At 39.8% G+C, this 20634-nt stretch overlaps 1 protein-coding gene across 1 annotated transcript in view; it reads left to right on the top strand.

The window, feature by feature from the left end:
- The first annotated feature begins 4867 nt into the window (after positions 1-4867).
- LOC124985556 (cytoskeleton-associated protein 2-like) overlaps positions 4868-20634 on the top strand; it is a 47827-nt gene continuing 32060 nt past the window's right edge. Inside the window, 1 exon segment of the mRNA XM_047554292.1 lies at positions 4868-5035. Coding sequence (XP_047410248.1) covers positions 4868-5035 — 168 coding nt within the window.

The raw sequence follows: 20634 nt of genomic DNA, 5'->3' as shown, positions 1-20634 counted from the left end.
CATGTTAGACTGACTTTTATTAAAAAGACAAAAGGTAAGTGTGTGAGGGCACGTGGAGAAAAGTCAACACTTACATGCTGTTGGTGGTAATGCACATTAGTACAGGCACTCTGCAAAAAAGTTTGGAAGGTCCTCAAGAAACTAAAAATAGTATCTCCATATGATCCAGTAATCCCATGTCTGTGTATACTCTATCAGAGGAGAAGTTAACAGTATGTCAAACAGCCACATATTCATGCATGTTCACTGTATCACTATTCACAACAGCCAAGATATGAAATCAATCTAAGTGGAGTAATGGATAAAGAAATAAAGAAAATATATGTGGGGGTGTGTGTGTGGGATGTGTGTATACACACATACTTATATACAGACATATACATATATACATATACATACACACACTACAAAATATTATTCAGTCTTTAAAAAATAAAAAGGAAATCTTATCATTTATAACAACATGGAGGAACCCAGAGGACATTATACTAGGTGAAATAGGTCAGGAACAAAAGACAAATACCAGATGACCTCACTTACAAATGGAATCAAAAAAGAAAGTTAAAATCATAGAAGCAGCATAGAACCATGGTTACCAGGGGTGAGGAGGAATGGGAACATGTTTATCAAGGGGTCCAAATTTCATTTAGATGTGCTGAATAAGTTCCAAAGATCTGTGTATAGCATGGTGACTATGGTTAAAAATAATGTATTGCATACTTGAAAACTGCTAGAATAAATCTTAACTCTTCTTACCACCAGAAAATAAGCATGTTCAGAATGGGTGTGTAAATTAGATTGATTTGATCATTTCACAGTGCATACACGTATCAAAACATCATGTTGTACATCATAAGTATATACAATTGTTAATTATAACTTAATAAAGCTAGAGAAAAATAAAATATCCAAGGACTGATAAACAGATCCACAGAATGTGACGTGTGCATCAAATGGATTATTCAACATTAGAAAGAAATGAATCATTGGCACATACTAACATGGCTGCACCTTGAAAACCATCATGATAAATGAAGTCAGTCGGTCACAATAACCATATGCTGTGAGTCCATTCACATGGAATGATCAGTACAAGCAAATACGTAGAAAGTACATCTGGGGATGCCTAGGGCTTGGGGCCAGGATTGGAGGGAAATAAGGAGTGACTGCTGATGATTACAATGAATGATGCAGAAGTTTCCCAAGTACATATAGCAATGATTGCACAACTGAAAATATGCTAAAAACCATTGCACTGCACAATTTTGTCTCAGTAGACTTTTTAAAATTTAAGGGATGGTCAGAGTGATATTGTATTAAGATCAAAAAGACACTAAATATTGGTATGTACTGTAAGCAGCTTATCAGAAATACTGAATAGCTTCTGTACCAAAACCATCATCAATAAAACTATGGGAAAAAATTACAATGTAACAATAAAATAAGTCATTCTGTGACATGAGTATTTTGATACATGCCAAAGATGCCTGAGAAACAAGGAAAAGTTAGTGACATTTTTTCCCTCAGTACAGGTATTTTTTTTTTTCAAATTTTAAGTGAACACAATCCAGCACAATCAAGCTGGATAAAATTAAAATCTTAATTGTTCAGCCCTTGGCTGTATTTTGTAAACTTTCATAAACACAAGCCTATGCTCAGAATCTACAGAAATCCTGAGAGAACACCAAGCACAAATGAACTGCCAGAGGATGCTTCCATACAGAATTAAATACTACCCTTTTTAGATGAACAAATGATTTATTTATCATTGCAGGCTCCTTGTTGGGGAAAGCTAAAAAAATTTCAATTCTAAGAAGTCCTTAAAACTTTAGCTTTTGTCTATTGTCTCAAAAAATTAAAAAAGAATCTTCAGTTGAGAGATTCATCTTGTAAGATGAGACTCTGAGGTGACTTCTTTCTCATTCTTCTAATGAGGTAGAAACATCCTCACGCTCTTGATAAGCATCTGGACAATCTCCAAACCCAATGGAACCGAACATTCTGCTCAGTGACAACACATTATTTAACTCACCTGGGCAATTTCAGCTAATGCAACGTGACTCAAATCTGTGCAAGGAAAGTTGTCAGGTGGAAGCATTTCTTCCTTAGGAAACACCTACTGGTAATTGGAAGGGAAAATTCAGGCCAAACTGTAAGCACATTCAAAGAATTGCTCGGACTGATTCTATAACCGTGTGCAAATTAGATCCCCTCCTGATCTTCAGGGCACAATTTCCAAAGACTTCAAGCTGAATAGATGTCTAGATGGGTAAAGGAAACCGTTTTTAATTTGTGAGTGTGTGTATATATGTGTGCATGCACACAGAAAATAAAATTATGGAGAAAAGATATATATACACAAATAAATCTATTTGTATTTTTCATATAACAATTTGTACAGTTTTATGTTTATAAATATTTCATATTTTATACATTCATTTATAATTTACATATAGTTTATATAAATTATATATGCCAATCATAATTCATAAAATTAGGGAGAAAATTTATAGTACAACAATATGTCATTCTATGACATAACATACATCTAACACATGACAATACACATATCTATCCAACACGCCCTCTGTGAATATTGCATGAGGAAGAACCTGTAACATAAAAACTGGCTACGTCTTTCCATCGAGTTAGCATTTCCTTTTCCCCTGAGAGTTTCTCAGACGCCCTCACACCAGCTCTTCCCTTCACACCCTCTGCAGAGACAGTAGAAAAAGACACATCACCCTTTTCATCTCCATGTACTCACTTGCTGGTTATCTGAGATGCCAAATAAATGGTAAAGAAGGGGACTCACAACCACTGCAGAACTGTCTCTTTATAACTCCCTATAGGCAAGTGTACCTAAGCAGTGATTTTCCTAAGAGAAAAGTTGGAGAGTCTTAGCAGGAACTTATTACAGCATTTTACTTCTAAGTGAGAGCTGCTTCCACTCTTGGCTCAAGTGCTAGGAAGATCCAATACTTCTCAGTCACTTAACATCTTTAATTAGCTCCCCTCTAAGACTGCAAAACCGAGGCACCCACACTCTTACAACATGCAGGCCACATTTGACTGCACTCTGAAGTAGACAATACATGGTTTCTGCCTCCGCTGGGGGTGCTCAGTGGACAGGTGCAGCCCCCCAGTGTCCTTCCTTGGCAAGTGTGAGCAGTGCCCCACTCTGAGGGTCTTTGAGGAGGGAGCCCAGTTCCCTCTGCATCCAGTACCTTCCTTGCCCTGGCCACCACTTCCCAGGAAGAGTCCCCATTATATGCACGTACCCAGGGCTCTCCTTGCTATTTCTAGCAAGTGATCACTGCAGCAAAGTAAAATTATTGGGGATTCTTTTTTCTGCACCATTGAAATTACTTGGCCTAAAAACATTTCTTAGGATGAGCTCAGAACAGAGCCCACTGTTCAGAGAGAGGCTCTGTTCTGAATGAGTTTGGGAAGGAAAGAGAAAAGAAGTAATAATTAAGCCTCTAAATGCCAAGACACTTTAAAAATAAGCATAGAAAAAGATCAGTAAAATATATGCCAAAATGAAAGAAAATAAAGTGGTCATCTCTATGAGTCATGATATCAGAGGATATTTTTTTTCTTCTATGACTAAGCATTATTTTCCTAATTTTCTATGAAGAATTGTGTTTGGGGGTAAAAATTTTTTTAATATTTTTAAATTTTTTTTTTAGTTGTCGATGGACCTTTATTTTATTTATTTTTATGTGGTACTGAGGATCAAACCCAGTGCTTCACACATGCTAGGCAAGCAAGCGCTCTACCACAGAGATACAGCCCCAGCCCTATTTTTTATTTATAGTTATATGACAGCAGAATATACATACATAAAGTAAAATTTTTCTATTTAGGTTCCCACTCTTGTGGTCGTACATGATGTGGGTAAAAATGTTACGTGGAAGAGATGGGAAGATTCCAGATAATAAAAGTTTCACTTTCTGTTAAAGTTTGGGTCCTGAATATCCTCCAAAGGCCGATATGTTGCAGGCTTGGTTCCAAGTTCATGGTGCTGTTGGGAGGTAATGGAACCTTTAGGAGCTGGGGTCTAGTGGAAGGAATCCTGGTCACTGGGGTATGTCCTTGGTAGGGCCAGTCCCTGCTCTCTCTCTTTGCCTTTTGGCTGCCATGAGGTAAACAGGACTCCTCTGCCTTGCCTTCCCACAATGATGCACTGTGCCACCACAGGCTCAAAGCAACAGAGCCAAGGGACTACAGACTGAAACCTCTGAAACCAAAGGCAGAAATAAACCTTTTCTCCTTTTAAGCTGTTTATCTCAGGTATGTGTCACAGTAACAGAAAGCTGACAAGCACACTTGCTATCCCTAAAAATACTCACACTAGCTTTGTATATTCTTTTCACCAGCTTTTATCCTAACCACTGTTGTGGGAAACGGACATAAAATATTGCAAATTTATTTGGTACATTTAATCCTGGCTTTTCTTCACTGGATGTTTTGTTGTTGTTGTTTTAAGAAATCTAAAACCTCCCTGCTCTTTTCTTTGATTCCTGTTAGGGGAGTCCACTGTAGATCCTGGGTTCTCCTCTGAGCCATGAAAATGTCCCCCTCAACAAGAAATACCTGGAACTTCAAATTTTAAAAATTTCCTCAAACTCTAAAAGAAGCCCCACCCTCTACAGTGAATGATCTGCATCTCAAATACCACAAAGGCAGTAAAGATGACCTCTCCCCCCTCCCCTTTCCCACACACACACCAGTTTCAGCCTCTTGAAAGTTCACATCACTGATGGTCATTCTGAGTCATCCCGTCCCACTCACATGAGAGAATGGTCTACCCATGGATTTTTCCCATGTGAGTTTGCTCTTTACAATTCCAAAGAAAGAGAACATGGTGCCTGTGAAGGCAGAACTGCAAACAAGCCATGTTATTCCCCAGGGAGGAGATGGGAAGGAGCAAGCAAGGGGAATGAACGCCCTGGAAAATATCCACAGGAAGAGGGCAGGGGCTATTCTGTGTGAAGATGAGAACCTGCCCACGCTGAAGGCAGACTCGCACGTGCCGCCATACCTAATAATATTTCCAATGGAGTCCCCTGCAGCTAATGGAGGACACGGACTAATTAGAGATCTGAAGGAAACAAGGATTAAATAACACCTTTGGGGAGGGATTCATCTCTCTACTAGGAAAAGGGAACAAGCCCTTGGAAAAGTCATACTGCCAGTGAAGAAAGAAATGTTTTCAAAGAATCTAAGGAAGTTTTAGAATCCTAACTGGAAATGAAGAAGGTCCAGCTCTAGGGGAAGCCGACTGAGGCTGACTTACTGAAGTTCTTTGTGCTGGACGGAGGCAATGGAGCCTGAGTCCTAGGCCTGGAAGGTATCAGGTGCCCTCAAAGGAGGGTCTTCCAAGAAACAGAGATTTGAACAAACTCAAGATCCAAAAACCTTAAACCCAACCCCTTGGCACCAGTTATGATGTAGAGTCCTGAATTTGGGAGACTTTATAAAAGAAATTGATGCAAAACCAACATTATATGACATCCCCAGTGGGATCTGGGGCAACACCCCATTAATCTTCCCTATGTAAAATATATGGAGCATCACAGGAAGTGAGATAGATAAAGTGAGATAAATACACATTCATATTCACATCAGTTTAAGCTCTACTGCCAGATGAGTTATGGAAAAAATAATTCCACGTGATGCGGATTTTGGATTTCAGACATGTGACTAAAAGAACGAGGGCCTGTACTTTTTTAACGTGTCTATTTCCCAGTGGAGAAAGACCCAGGCTTTATTTTTCTTCCCCAGTGTCCAGCTTGTGACTGGTGCTCAGTAGGCATGCTGAGTTCAGTTGATGAATTCCCAAGCTCTGAGCCTCTCTTCCATTTGCTAGTGGCACTGCCCCAAGGCTCTGGACCTTCATGCAAGGAGAGGGGCACTCAGCTGCAGTGTACCCTGAGTCTCTCTGAGCTGAAGTACTTAAAAGCAAAGTACATTTTATGCCTAATTTTAACTCATTCTTTCCGGATTCCAGGCACTCCCATCGTTTAAGCTTTCTGAAGTTTATGAAGACCAAGAATTAGATTTTGAAATCTTATCTTTAGGGACTTGGTAGCAATGTTCTGGAAAGCCCTGAACAAAGGTTGACAAATGACAAGGAACATTCCATCCAGGAAAACCAGTCCCCATAATTACCAGTTCCTGTTTCTAAGTGTACTGGGCTTGAGACAAAGTTAATACCTAAGGCATGATAGGAATCACAGTTTGGGCACATTCCCATGATGCACTGGGCTTCCATGCAGGAGCCCCAAGCAAGCAGCCTCTTTCCCACCCACAACAGCCAAAGAAGTCTTTGTGGTAGACCCTCCCCCTCTGTCTCCATGCCCATCACTGTCACCACTGTTCTGCCTAGAAATAGATGTGTGGAGTTGTTCTCTAGGTCGGATGTCCTTTAGCATGTGGGACAAGGTCATCCTTTCTCAGGAGTACAGGCAGTGTAATTAGTCTTATCTTTTACTCCATGAGCGTCAGAGTTTAACCTTAAACTCACAGGCAAGGAGAAAAACACGGGTTTAATGTTAAATATTCAGAGCAACAAGGACACCAGAGAAGGCAGCCACAAACAGAACGTCACCATTCGAACACACAGGCCACCTGGGTGTTTCTGCTTGTTATCAATGAGGTCCTTTGAGGCACAGGAGTTACCTAAGCATGAAAATCTAATATAGAGAAACTTAAATCTAGACAACAGGTAAATTTACTCTCTGACAATATTGCAAATTTCAAAAAGTCAACTCAAATTTGCTTTACTTAGTACAATGCCTCAAGTATATTTTTTGATTTTACTTTATTTCTTGTATAGATAACACATGTACAGAATTGAAAAATCAAAGTAACTGAATCAGTTCTATAGGGGAAGTTACGTCTTGGCCTCTCACTCCCATCTCAAAAGCCCCCAGCAGTTCCTCTTTTCAGAGGCAGCTACCGAGAACAAATTTTCAATTTTTCCAGAAATATTCTCTCTATATATTAAGGGCTATCACTCTTCCAATTCAAAGTCTTTCATAACATGCATGTGGCTACCCAGTTTGCCTCCTTCCTCCAACTACATTAAGGTTATGAATTAGGAACTACTCTCCTGACCCCACAGTCAGGACTCCAGGCTTTTCTAGTCTCTTCTGGATAGTTAGTCCCATGCTGGTTAACTGGTGGTAGGAGGGAAAACTGGAAAGAGCTGTCATCCAGAATATGATCCCCTTCTATAACAGGTCAGGCGACAGGGAAAGAAAGGTGCGAGAAGTTCCACAAAGGGTTCAGAAAAAGTACCCCAAAAGACAAAAGGTAGTGGACAGTCATGTCTGGATAACAGAGTGACATGCGACATGCCATGGTTCCAGGCGAGGGGAGGAAGCTTCCTGGCAATCCAGGTGCGTTGGCAGAGAGCTGTCACTACAGCAGTCTTTCAGCAGTTGTGTGGCCCAGGAGTCAGGCCAGGTTCTGGAATGTGCCTGAAAAAGTCAGAGGTCCAGTCTTGAGGACATGAACTTGGGAACCAGAGCAAGTCCCCAGGGGAGGCCAAACAAAGCCGAGGCTGCGATGGGGAGTTAGAAGGTGAGTTGATGCTGGGTGCCACCCTTGTGTATCCAGATCTCCTAAAATCAGTCCTGATGGCTGAGTGTGCTGGCAGGGTCTGTGGAGGGGCTTCTGGCGAACTGATAGGAGAGCTGTGGAGGCAGGAACCAGGCGAGGCCAGACCCAGCAACCCAGGGTCCATCATCCACCCTCAAACCATTGTCACTCACCATCTCCTGACCAGTTCTTCATCCACCAGATGAGCTCCAGCCACCTATCTCTCAGTTCCCTTCCAACTCTAATTATCGGGCCTCCCTCCTGAAATCATCTGTCCTTCCAGTTTTCCTAGCTGACCACCAGCAGATTAATCTCTCTGCTCTGAGGATGTCACCCTCCTCTGCAAGGACCACATGAATTCAGAACTGTGCAGGGCCCACACCGGTGCTCGGGCTGTTCTGATGTCTCCTAACGAACCTCCATGCCTGTTACTGGGGGTGACTCATGCCTACCAAAAAGATAAAGTCCTAACCCCCAGAAACTAGAACTGTGACCCCTTATTTGGAAATAAGATCTTTGTGGATGTAACCAAGATGTAAGAAAGGATGCAGTCGGGCTGGAGTAGAGTGAGATGGCTATTGTTCTTATGAGGAGGAAAGACACAGGGACGTTCATGCACAGAGGGAAGACAATGTACAGAGTCACGGAGAGCGCTACATGACCACAGAGCCAGAGGTCAAAGTGACGAGTCCACAAGCCCACAATCCTGGGGACTGCCAGAAACAGGAGTTGTTAGTAGAAAAGGATGGAACAAGTCTTCCCTAGAGCTCACAGAGAGAGCACGGTTCTGCGAACACTTTGATTTTGGACTTCTAGCCTCCCTATGAGAGAATACATTTTATTGGTTTTAAGTGACCTAGTTTGTGGCACTTTGTTACAGCAGCCCTTGGAAACTAACACAAATGCTATGAGCTTTTCTTCTTCCCTCATGTTTTTCCCCCCAAGGTACCACACTACTTCCCTCTCCTTTTCCCATCCACTTCCTACAACCTTATAGGCCAGGTTGAAGTGGTTCTTACTCCAGAATGTTCCTTTACACCTCAAACCTGCTTAAATTTCTTACCTCCTTGTATATATATATATATATATACACAATGGAATATTACTCAACCTTAAAGAAGAATGAAATGATGGCATTTACCAGTAAATGGATGGAACTGGAGACTATCATGCTAAGCGAAATAAGCCAATCCCCAAAAACCAAAGGCCAAATGTTCTCTCTGATATGCAGACACTAACACACAATAAGAGGGGGGAGGGAAAAATAGAAGTTCATTGGGTTAGACAAAGGGGTATAAAGGGAAGGGGTGGGGAGGGGAATAAGAGAGACAGTAGAACAAATCAGACATAACTCTCCTATGTTCATATATGAATACACCACCAATGGAACTCCACATCATGGACAACCACAATAATGGGATGCTAATTAGAATAAGTCACACTCCATGTATGTATCATACATCCAAATACACTCTACTCTCATGTATATTTTAAAAGAATAAAGAAATAATTTTTTAATTTCTTACCCCCCTTGAACTTTTCATTTGTACTCTGGACAGATGTCCCCTTGATTTTCCCATCATGTGTAGGTCCTTTCTCCTCTCCTGAATTCTGAATCTGTGCTTTATATTTCTCTTAATCCAGTGCGGACCCACAGTTTATATTGGTGGTAGCATAGAATGATGTTTGGTTTTTGCACATAACTCCCAAAAGCTTTGGAATATCTAGAATGATAAAGGTGACAGGAGCACCTTTTATTCTAATGAGGTGACTCTTGGTGAGCTGGGCCCTTACGTAGCTTCATGATTGGGGCTGGTCTGGGAAGTCTAAGCCTTGATTAGAAGTTTGAAACTTTTAACCCCTCTCACTTCCCCAGATGCACAACCTCCAAGAAAAGAAGAGGAAGCAAGAGATCGAGTTACTCACCGATGACCAATGGTCTAACCAATCAGGCCTATGCAATGATACCTCCACTAAAACCCCTAAACAATGGGGTTCAGAGAGTCTCTAGGTTGATGAGCACATTGGGGTACTACAAAGTTATATATCCCAAGTTAAGAGGGGCAAAAGCTCCTATGCTTGGGACCCTTCCAGACCTTGCCCTGGGTACTCTTCATTTGGCTGTTCATGTGTCTCTTTTATAATAAATCATTAGACTTCAATAAAGTACTTTTGAGATCTTAGAGACATTTTAGCAAGTTATCAAAACAGAGAGTGCAGGAACCCCTAATTAAAGTCTGCCAGTCAGACATACAGTTGACCTGAGATTTTTCACTGGCATCTGAAGTGTGGGGAGTCCTGTAACTGAGCCTTTAAACTGGTAGGATCTCACCTTGACTCCAGATAGTTGGTGTCAGAACTGAATTGAATTGTTGAAACCCAGCTGAGGTCACAAAGTTAGAGAAGTGGTATGGAAAAAGACCACGTATTTGGTGTCAAATGGAAAAACAAAACAAAACAAGTAGCATTCGGTGTCAGTGATGTGAGGGAAAAAGTCCACTCAGTAGCCAACAAGCAATTCATGATTCAATAGTATTAAAAGATCACTAATTTCAAGAAATGGTAAGAAAAACACTCCATTACTCTTCAATAACTATTCTAAATATGTTCATCATCTCTAATGTGATGAAACAAACCCTGTTGAAAATGATTTTTTTCTTTACTGTGCTTCAAAAAGAAAATGGATCTATTTAAATGCCCAATTCAGGTTGGGATAATTACTAGAAAGTTTACTATAAAACATAGTAAATCAAATGTTAATGTACAAGTTGACTCATATTAAATCAAATGTAAATTACCAGAAATATATTTTCTTGAAGTTCAAACAATATCCCATTTTTAATATGATTCATTAAAGGTAATCTAAAATAGTAATTAAAAGAATTCAAATAGGCAATAGATTTAAAACGTCTAAAGTATCCAGCCAAGTTACAGTTGTTATTGGGAAGGGAGAACAGAGAGGATATTTAGAACTGAGATGACCAGTGTTAATGGCCATCTGATTGACCTAGATGCTAATTTCCTTAACAAATTATCTTAGAAGTAGTACAGGTCCTATAATCAAATATTTTAGAGCTTTAAAAGTCCTTTAAAATCATATTATCCAATCTCTTGTCTGGCGTAGACTCCCCTCCACTTCCCTCTTGACTTGGCCATCAAATCTCTGCCTGAATAGAGCTGGCAACAGGAAGCTCTGCTTTGAAAGGCATCCTTGCTGGTTAGGAACAAGAAGGACCTAGAACCTGTTCCAATTGGTGCATCCAAAGGAGAAAGCCTAAAAAGAGGCCCAGCAACACTACTTCCTGGCCCTCAGCTTTCAGCCCTCAGTGGGAAGATTTCATATTAGAACAAAGATGAGTGGTGACTCTTCACCAGAACTGGGTTCACTAAGCAGGTTAGCCCCGTGGTTGCAGTAACCGCTCTTTAGTCCTCAGAACCACTTCTCTGATGGCGCACCTCGCTGCTTCTTTCCACATAAAGTTACCTCTAAGCATCGCCAGTAAGATCAGAATTTCCCCCAAAACACCAAGTCCCTGGCCTTTGTCCCAGCGTCAGCACGTCCCACTCACACGAGCTTCGGGAGGCTTAAGCTTACTGGATTTGAGGATGACTGCTACTGGGCCATTTCAGACACATGCACGTGTTTCACCAGTGGAGTAGTCTGTCTTTTCACCTCTAAATGAGGCCTTAAGTAAGGTAGGTTATAAAGAAAAAAGGTAAGAGGGCCCTATATCAGTTACAATGTTCATAACAAATTATCATAAGCTTGGCAGCTTAGAAAAACACATGTTTACTATCTCACTATATCTTTAGGTTAGGAGTCTAGGCATAGCTTAGCGGGTTCCTCTGCAAGTCTGCTCCCAAGGTGTCAACCAGGGCTCAGTTCTCCTCTGGCGGTGTGACTGGTAACAAATCTGCTTCTGAGCTCACTGAGGCTGGAAGCAGAATTCATGGTATTTGTAGGGGGCACACTGCTCAGCTTTTTTTTTTTTTTTTTTAATATTTTGTTTCAGGTGTAGGTGGACACAATACCTTTATTTTATTTTGATGTGGTGCTGAGAATCGAATCCAGGGCCTCACGCATGTTAGGCAAGTGCTCTACCACCAAGCCACAACCCCAGCCCACTCTGCTCAGCTTTTAAACACTGCTGCTCTCTGACCCCGAAGGCCACACATAGTTCCTTGCCACGGGCTCTCTCCATATGCCCTCTCACAATTGCTTCCTCAAGGTCAGCAGGGGAAAAGAGCAAGATGGCTAGAAGGAACGTTGTATATCCTGATGTGATCATCTAATGCCATCTCGTCACTTTTGCCATATTCTTTTGATTAAAAATAACACATTTCCCATCCCTGCTAAGAGAAAGGCTTCTACAAGGATATAAACACCAAAAGCTTAGGTTGTAAGGGATTTCTTTAGAATCTGTCCATCACTACCCCAGTGGCACGCATGTTTATGAGGCTTCAGGACAATTGTTAAAATACAGTAAAGGAGGCAAAACAAGGAAGAGCTTTCTTCCTGGCATGTTTGCCAACTTTGAATCCACCTTAGAATCACCTGGAGAGTTTCTAGAACTCCTACCATAAGCTGCACCCTGATCCAGTTAAGTCAGAATATCTGGGAGAAGATTAATTTTTTTTAAATCACTCAGCTGATTCCAGAGTGCAGCCAAAGCTGAAAACCACTATTTTCCTGGAACAGTTAGGAACTGGAGTCAATCTTCACAGAATATTTGGGGCAAGTTCTGAAAGCTAGGAAAATGTTCTCTAAAGGAGTTAGAGGAGGGGGAAGAGAGAACTCAGGAACATTTGTAATTTCATGAAGCCATTAAAGAAAGGACATATTCGGAAGGTAACAATGATTAAGACCTTTGCTAAATGTGAGGTAAACAAAGAAGGAATCACAGATGACTCCTCAGTCTCCAGTTTAGATACCTGGGAAAATGGAAAGCACTAACAGAAAAAAGGAAAATCAAGCAGAGAAGATGGTTGGAGGATGGGGGAGACAGAGATGTCGAGCTCAGTTCTACACCTGTCAAAGTTCACACATTCTTAAAAGTACTTCACTTTAACATGCACCAATGTTCCATTGGCTTGCTAACTCTATTTAATGTTGGTTGGACATTGCATACATTTTCCCAATTAATTTATTCTTCTAGTCTCTTCTATTTTCCATAGCATTCAGCTGCCTAGAACTGAGCCACGTAAATTCCCTATCTACCTCCAATTTCCTCTCCCAGTTATTTTTTTTTTTAACTAGCGACACAACCCATTGAATGATTCTTCCTATCACTGAATGTTCAAGTGACTATTGTACAACTGAAGTATTAAAAATCTTAATGTGGTAATTAAGGTATTAAAGTTTTTAAGATCCATAAAAACTGAATCTTTTTTTAAAAGTCTCTTCAAGGTGTTCAACTTGATTTCCTCAGTACCACTTCCTGAAGCCTCCCACTGAAATGAAGATGAGTTTCCTAAAACCCTCAGAATTAGTCACCATGTTAGGCAACCACCCACTTAAAATTCTCACTCCAAGATGGAAAAGTGTCTCCCTGGAGCTACAAACACATATACTGAAGGCACAATATTGTTCCAAAGTAGGAAATCTAGAGATATTGGTAACATTCCACTAATAATGAATGACAATTCCAAAAGTTGTTGAAACTATAGTTGTGAACTGTTGTGGCATTACCCAACTGGCCAATGTCAACATTCATTGACTCCTCTAAACATTAATCAGAAGTCTGGTTAGTGTTAAACTTTGGGAGAATTAATGCCTTTGCACAACACAGTTTGGCCTAAACACTTCTTCACATAATCTTGAAAAGTTATCAATTGCTGAACTTTAATGACTCATTAAAAACAGCATCATAACTATTGTCTCCTCTCACAAATAACAGCCATAATAAATGTTTAATAAAAAAAAGCATAACACAGCATTTCTATTCTAGTCACTTTCTAAGGCATTTTATTCTAAAATATAATCATTCTTCAGACCTACTCAAAGGAAATTACAGAGAACAAAACTTCTGTCCAAAAAAACATAATATGTAGACAACAAAAGATTTTAAGATAGCATCTGGAGGCTTTTGAAGATAATAAAAATATTTGTTATTGTTTTCTCTCTTATGAAAATAGAAATACATTTTTCGAAAGTAAACCAACTTCAGGATTTAGAGATGAATATGGAGAACAATCTTTAATCTGAAAGAAAATTCCTCCAGAAGATATTACTAACTGAAAAGCTCTTGAAGAAGGTGGTAAACTGTAATTAAATGACACTTTCACTTCTTCCTTGTTAAGAATGTTCTTGTGTAGCCAGAAGCTACATTTTACTACAAAAGGAAGTGGTAAGGTGTTTATACACTCGATTACTTTGGAAAACAAAATAAATCTTTCCATTAAACTTAGATGAACATTGTACCCTAGAGGTCCCACACATTAGATGAATATGAATTAATGAGAAGCCACAGTGGAAAATCAGTCCAGCAAACGTTATTTGTAAAACATTTTTATTTTCAAAGTCCCTTCACAATATCATCACATTTTGTCTGAACAACAATCAGACATCTATAAATAATAATCTCTATGATGGGTAGATGCTCATTATTCACACACAAAAAAAAAGAGTATTAGCAAAATCTGCTAACAGGCCAAGAGGTTTTGCAGACTCCCTGCTGCAGAATAGCTCAGGATGAGGGTAGGCAAAAGCATTTCCTATACCCTGAGGATGATGGCCCACTTCAAAATCCCTGAGGCCTGACACACAAAAACCTATTACACAGCTTCTTCTCTTCCCATGAAAAGGCAGAGGAAAATACATTCAGGAGACACTGGTTCCCTCTTCAACCAGTAGTGAATAATCTCAAGAAAGGAAAAATAACATTTTCTATTATCTAAAATTTCATTTTCAGCAGTATTACTCTCTCACTTTACTATTCTCTGTATATCTGACTTTGTGACAATCGTTTCTTATTTCTTCTGCTTTTTCCTTCTTTTGTGAACTAACAGCAGAGTCTCTCAGAGTTCAAGAGAGCCCAGAGCCATTTCTAATTTCTTTTAGACTTCCAGCATAACAAAACACAAAGAAAAGTCAAAGTGGAATAGCAAATTCATGATTTTTTTAAAAATAAATGGTTTTGGGCAAATAAGCATGTGAGGAGATGCTCAACGTGATATGTTGTTAGGGAAGTGCAAAGAAAACAGTGAGATACCACTACTATTAGAATAGTTAAAAAAAAAAAAACCACCAATGACACCATATTGGGTAAAAATGCGTGAAACAAAAGAACTCATTCATTGCTGGTGGAAATGAAAACTGGTACAGCCACTTTGGAAGAAAGTTGGCAGTTTCTTACAAAATAACATACTCTGACCATATAATTCAACAATCATGCTCCTCAGTATTTACCCAAGAAAACTGGAAACTTGAGTCTTCACAAAAATCTGTACACTCCTGTTTATAGAAGCTTTCTTCATAATGGCCCCAAATTAGATGTCCTTCAGAAGATGAATGTATCAATAAACTCCGATACACCCATACAACGAAATACTATTCAGCACTAAGAAGAAATGAGCTACCAATCCATAAGAAGACAAGAAGAAAATTTAAACACATACTAGTAAGTGAAAGAAGCCAATCTGAAAAGTTTAGATATTTTATGATTTCAACTACATGATATTCCAGAAAAGGGGAAAAAATGGACACAGTCAAATGATCTGTGATTGCCAGGGGTAGGGGAAGAGGGAGGGAGCAATAGGGGACTATGGATGATTCCATGATCTCCATTGGAAACTACTCCGTATACCATAATAATGGAGACGTATCAATGTACATTTGTCAAAACCCATGCAATATACAACACCAAAGGTAAATCCCAATGTAAACTATGGAGTTTGGGTGATAATGGCATGTCATTGTAGATTACCGATATTAACAAACCTACCAATCTGGAGAAGGATGTTTGTAGCAGGGAGACTGCACGTGGGGGGGATGAGGATTTATGGGAACTCTCCATACCTTCCAATTTGCTGTGAACCCGAAATCTCTCTAGAACATGAAGTCTACTAAGAAATAATGCCTACAGCAAACACATGCACACATGAATACAAATGTGTATAGAGCTCCATTCAAAGAGCCCATCACGACTCTTCATTCGAGGTCACAACAGTCAGTATGGGTAGTTACAAACAGTACTTTAGTTGGTTTAAAGAGCAAAAACCACTGCACCACTGCACACCCATTAGAATAGCAAGAACAAACCACTGACAACACCAAAATTGGCAAAGACGTGTGAAACATATCATCATATCATTCACTGCTGGTGGCAATGAAAACTGGCACAGCCACTTTGGAAGGAAGTTGGTAGTCCCTTACAAAATAAACATACCCTTCACATATAATCCAACAATCGTGCTACCTGGTATTTCCCCAATTGAACTAGAAACTTACAAAGAATGTATGTTAGCTTTCAGAATTTCTAGGAAAAACAGAGACCTTGATTGGAATGGTACACCTCTTGAAAACCACCTGGGAGCAATGCAGTCACAAGAGAAAATGCTTTTCCAGCCCCTCTGTAAGAACGTGAGGTCAGCGCTGCCGGTCAGACACATGGATACAAGGTTTGGAGAGGGAATGAAGCAGCACCGGGAGGACGCTGTGGGAAAACTGATCATCTGGCAAGTACTGGTAGAGGCATCTGGTTGGTCCTGTGGCAGTCAGTGGTGTCAAGACTGAATCTCACATACAGGTGATTGGTTTTCATGTTTTTGCTATTGTTTTTGTATTGGATCTTGGGAGTTTTCTTGGTTCGCTCCCGTGTTTGCCCAACTATCATAAAACCAGGCACGAATAAAAATCATAGTGTTCTGAAGTAAGGGGGCCTCAAATTGGTCCCAGGACATCACTTTAATAGACTTTAACATGAAAAAAAACTGAATGGGAAAATATGACACTAGAATGTATACACCAAACATTTTATGCCATATAATGCTAAGTTTTCTTAATTTCATTTCTTGTGGCAAAATGTGACTCAGATTAAAATTACCTTTTCTTCTTTGAAACTTTTCATTTTGACTTGTACAATAAAAGGTTTGGAAAGATTTATAATTCTGAGAGAGGTTTGCAATCAGGAGATATAAAGAAGTCTCAATAGTAATCTTGTTCATGTAAAGCCAGCTACAGTTTAAGAGTTTATTAGTTGTGGAAACTGTGTATGTTTGTGTATGTGTATATACTAAATAAAATACATGCCTCTAATAAAAAAAAAAAAAAAGACTGAAAATCAGCAGAGCATTCCTACAGGATAAAGATTTTAGCCAGACCCAGTGGTGCACCTGTAATCCCAGCTACTTAGGAGGTTAAGGCAGGAGGATCATAAGTTTGAGGACTGCCTGGGCAACTTAGCAAGACTCTGTCTCAAAATAAAAAATAAAAAGATGGGATGGGATTAGATCAGTGGTAAAACTCCCCTGGGTTCAATCCCCAGTTCTACAAAAAGAAAGACAAGGATTATTAAATCTTATTGAATTTGGAGCTACAGATACTGCTGTTGCTCACCATGAATAACTTCTTCTCTAATATGACCAAAATATATCAAAATAGTCTATGTGGGTTTTTCCCTTAGCCTATCAGTTTCTAAAGCACAGGAATCATGAATCCTGTATCTCAGAAACCCAGTATCTAGTACAGCCCTTGGAACAGGGATTTCAATAAAGTTTTATTGATCCTAAATGAACTGAGATCGGAAATGTTCCTTTTCAAGTGTCCCCTTTCAAGGTGAAGGGTGAAATTCCCAAGCGTTTGAGTTTTCAGTCTATTTAATACCTTGAATCCTCTGCTCTAATCCAGAATCACTCATTTTTAGCTTCTTAAGATCATAAGGTGAGAGTTCCCTTCCTCACTTTTTAGAGCTATCCCCTTTCAAATAAAATTGTTCCCTCTTTTTAATAAGGTAATAATTATAATAACAATACCAACATTCACAGAATGCATTTTATGAAGTGTTTTAATATTCATGACTCCCACTTGATACCAGAACAGCACTGCAAAATAAATATTTTTATTTTTCTTGTCTTATAAGGAGTTATGTGGCAGGCCTGGAAGTTGCTCCCACTTAGAAAGGTTTCCCCTGAATTCAGCAGGGTCCTCTCTGCCACGCTAGCTGGATTGGCCCATGGAGGTTCTGGTTCTGTGTTTTGTGCCTCAGGCTCATGTGTGATTAGCATTTTGCTGGCTCTCATTTGTCATGTTGGCATCTGTTGCTGGAGCTACTGAGGGTGGATATTAGTCATTGCAAGGAATTCAATTCCAATCCAGGGAGATGATTTCTTTTAAGAAACATTGATGGGGCGAGGATTTAAAAGGCTCACATCTTCTTACACTGAGAAGGGAGAAGAGTTCTTTATAAGTAACTGAGGATCAGTCTTCCCACATGGTCAGTTTACTTGAGCTCTGAGTCCCTTCTTCCATTTATGAGATGCAGATGGGGTCAGCACCCAGAGCAAACTACGAAGACTACTGGGAGTGGTGGCAGGTTCTGTTCACCAAGTTCCGATGATGCTGTAAGTGATCAGGTAATTCAGAATAACCCTGCAGCTGCAGCAGCTGGCATAGCAAAAGTAGCAGCCACTGCCCCTGTGTTCTCCAACTTTTACCAATGCTCTCTCATTCCACACCTCTCTCTCTCAAATTTGAGCAGAGAACCCAATTTCCAGGATACATGGACCAATTCCAAACGGTCCAGGACAAAAAAAGAAGAGCAACTGAGCAATTTCACACAAAGCAAATGAAGCAACACTGACCTGAGTTGTGTTTTTCACTTTTGTTTTTTTGTTTTGTTTTGTTTTGGTTTGGTTTTGGTTTTTTTTCTTTTATTGTCCTTCAGTGTTTTTAAAATTCTTTATTATCTCAAGTGGATAAGAAATTAGGATTATGTTCTTTGGTTTTCAAATATTTCATTCAGCTCCTTTCCAAAAGTCAGCTATCAGGATGGCTCAGCTCTGAGCTCTTTGCTAAGGAAGTGAACTCAAGGGGAAGGCATGCTGGAATGGAAGAGAAACTCAGGGCCCAGCAAGCTGGGGCTGCACAGTGGAACTGGACAGGGTCTGCACAATGGGCCCAGTGCCAAGGGCTGGCCAGGAGCTCAGTCAAATGTCCTAAAATGTCCAACAAATGAAGCCAGCTCAGATCTGGCACTGGGACTCTAATCTGGCAGCAAACATGAGGTGACCATGAGGTGGAGGATAAGCCAGCATCAGGCAGAGATGCATCATCATCCTGGAAAAGGGCAGAGAAATGACATGGCACATGTAGAGCTTTGCCCCCGGAAGAACACGTTTGAAAACCTGTTTTGCTTCTTGTTAGCTGACTAACTGGGCCTCCTCTTGAACCTGTTCCTCTTCTACAATGAGGGAAGTTCACGCTTAACCTTTATGATTGTTGTGAGAACTAGAGAAAACGTACATAAATCACCCCATGCAATACTTCCACAAAACAGGCATGAGATGAAGGTGAGCAATATAATTCTTACAGTGGTCCTCCCTCTCACCACAGGACCAGGGGCAGTCAGTGAGAACAAGGAGAACCCAGAAGGAGGTTGGCCAGAACCAGAAGGAAAGGACCAGAATTGGAATTCAGGAAATTTAAGAGGTATTTGTTCTGTAATTATACAAAGCACTGAATATTACCCCAGGGGTTGGGTGTTTTTTCCCTTAAATGTGAAAAATACCAAGTTATGCGGAAGAGTAGTTACCATCACCTCTCACATCTTGCTAGTCGAGTCTCTGGAAGGTAAATTTCCAAATGCTGTTGGAAAGGGCAAATGGATGTGTGAGGGCAAAAGTCATCTTTTATAAATCATTTCAGACAAAAATTAATGTATAAAGCGAGACCTACCACTACATTCACAGATTACTTACAAAGACATTCAAAACTATTAGAAGTTAAAATAAGAATAATGGCCCATGGGAAGAAGAGTAGGACCCAAGTTGTTTCTCTTAAAAGTTTTGATACAGTTTTTTCTAAACAGACGTCCATTCTGAAGAGCAAACCTTCAACACAAGCACTTACCACTTACTTCAAAATTTGCATTCATCAAGGAAACATTTTGTCCTCAAAGATAGCCAAGTCATGAAATGACAAAATGTAAATAAGTTTATAATTCTACTCAAAGAAGTCAAAATAAATATCCAAGAAAGTTTAGGGACAGTAAATACCAGAATTCCTTATAATTCCTAGATTCACCAAAGAATAATTTAAAAGGTAGTGTATTAACAAGTTCTATAAATGGCAAAGGTAGCCAACAAATTATATAAGCCTAAAGATTCAGTAAGAGAGAAAATCTGAATCCAAAAAATAAGATGAAATTTGTTCTTTCTTTTTTTTGCTTCCCTTTCTAAAATCAATATTTAGAATGCACTAAAATGTTCTGATGTCCGAGAACTGTGGCAATCATTTGTGGAAACATAAGTCATATACTTCTTCCTTTCCTTCCCTTATTTACTCTCAAATAAGGGAAGTAGACAGCTGGAGCAAAGGATACAATCTGTCAGGGAAGTGGCTTTAGAATGAAGCTGATAGTTACTATCTTGGTGATAACTGGTGTGGTAGTGTCCTCAGAGAAACAGAACCAATGGGGTGTAATAATAATACAGATTTATTATGAGAATTGGCTCATGAGATTACAGAGACAAAAAACGTCCCATGACATGCTGTATACAAGCTGGAGAACCAGGAAAACTGGTGGTATAACTCAGTCCAAATTTGAAGACCCGAGAACATGGAACCTCAACATCCAAGGGATACAGGAAAAGATGAACATCCCAGCTCAGAAATGAAGCAAATTTCCCTTTCCTCCAGTATTTCATTTTATTCAGGTTCACTTTTTTGTTCTTTTCAAGGTTCCAACTGATTGGATAATGCCCATCCACCAAAAATAATTGGTGAGGTCAAGCTTCATTACTCAGTCTAGTGGTTCAAATACTAATCTCTTCCAGAACCCCCCACAGACACACCAGAAGTGATCT

The sequence above is a fragment of the Sciurus carolinensis genome, chromosome 5 (assembly GCF_902686445.1).
Source record: "Sciurus carolinensis chromosome 5, mSciCar1.2, whole genome shotgun sequence".
Classification (NCBI taxonomy): Eukaryota; Metazoa; Chordata; class Mammalia; order Rodentia; family Sciuridae; genus Sciurus; species Sciurus carolinensis.
The sequence above is the reverse complement of the archived record's forward strand: the minus strand, read 5'-3'. Positions and strand labels throughout refer to the sequence as shown.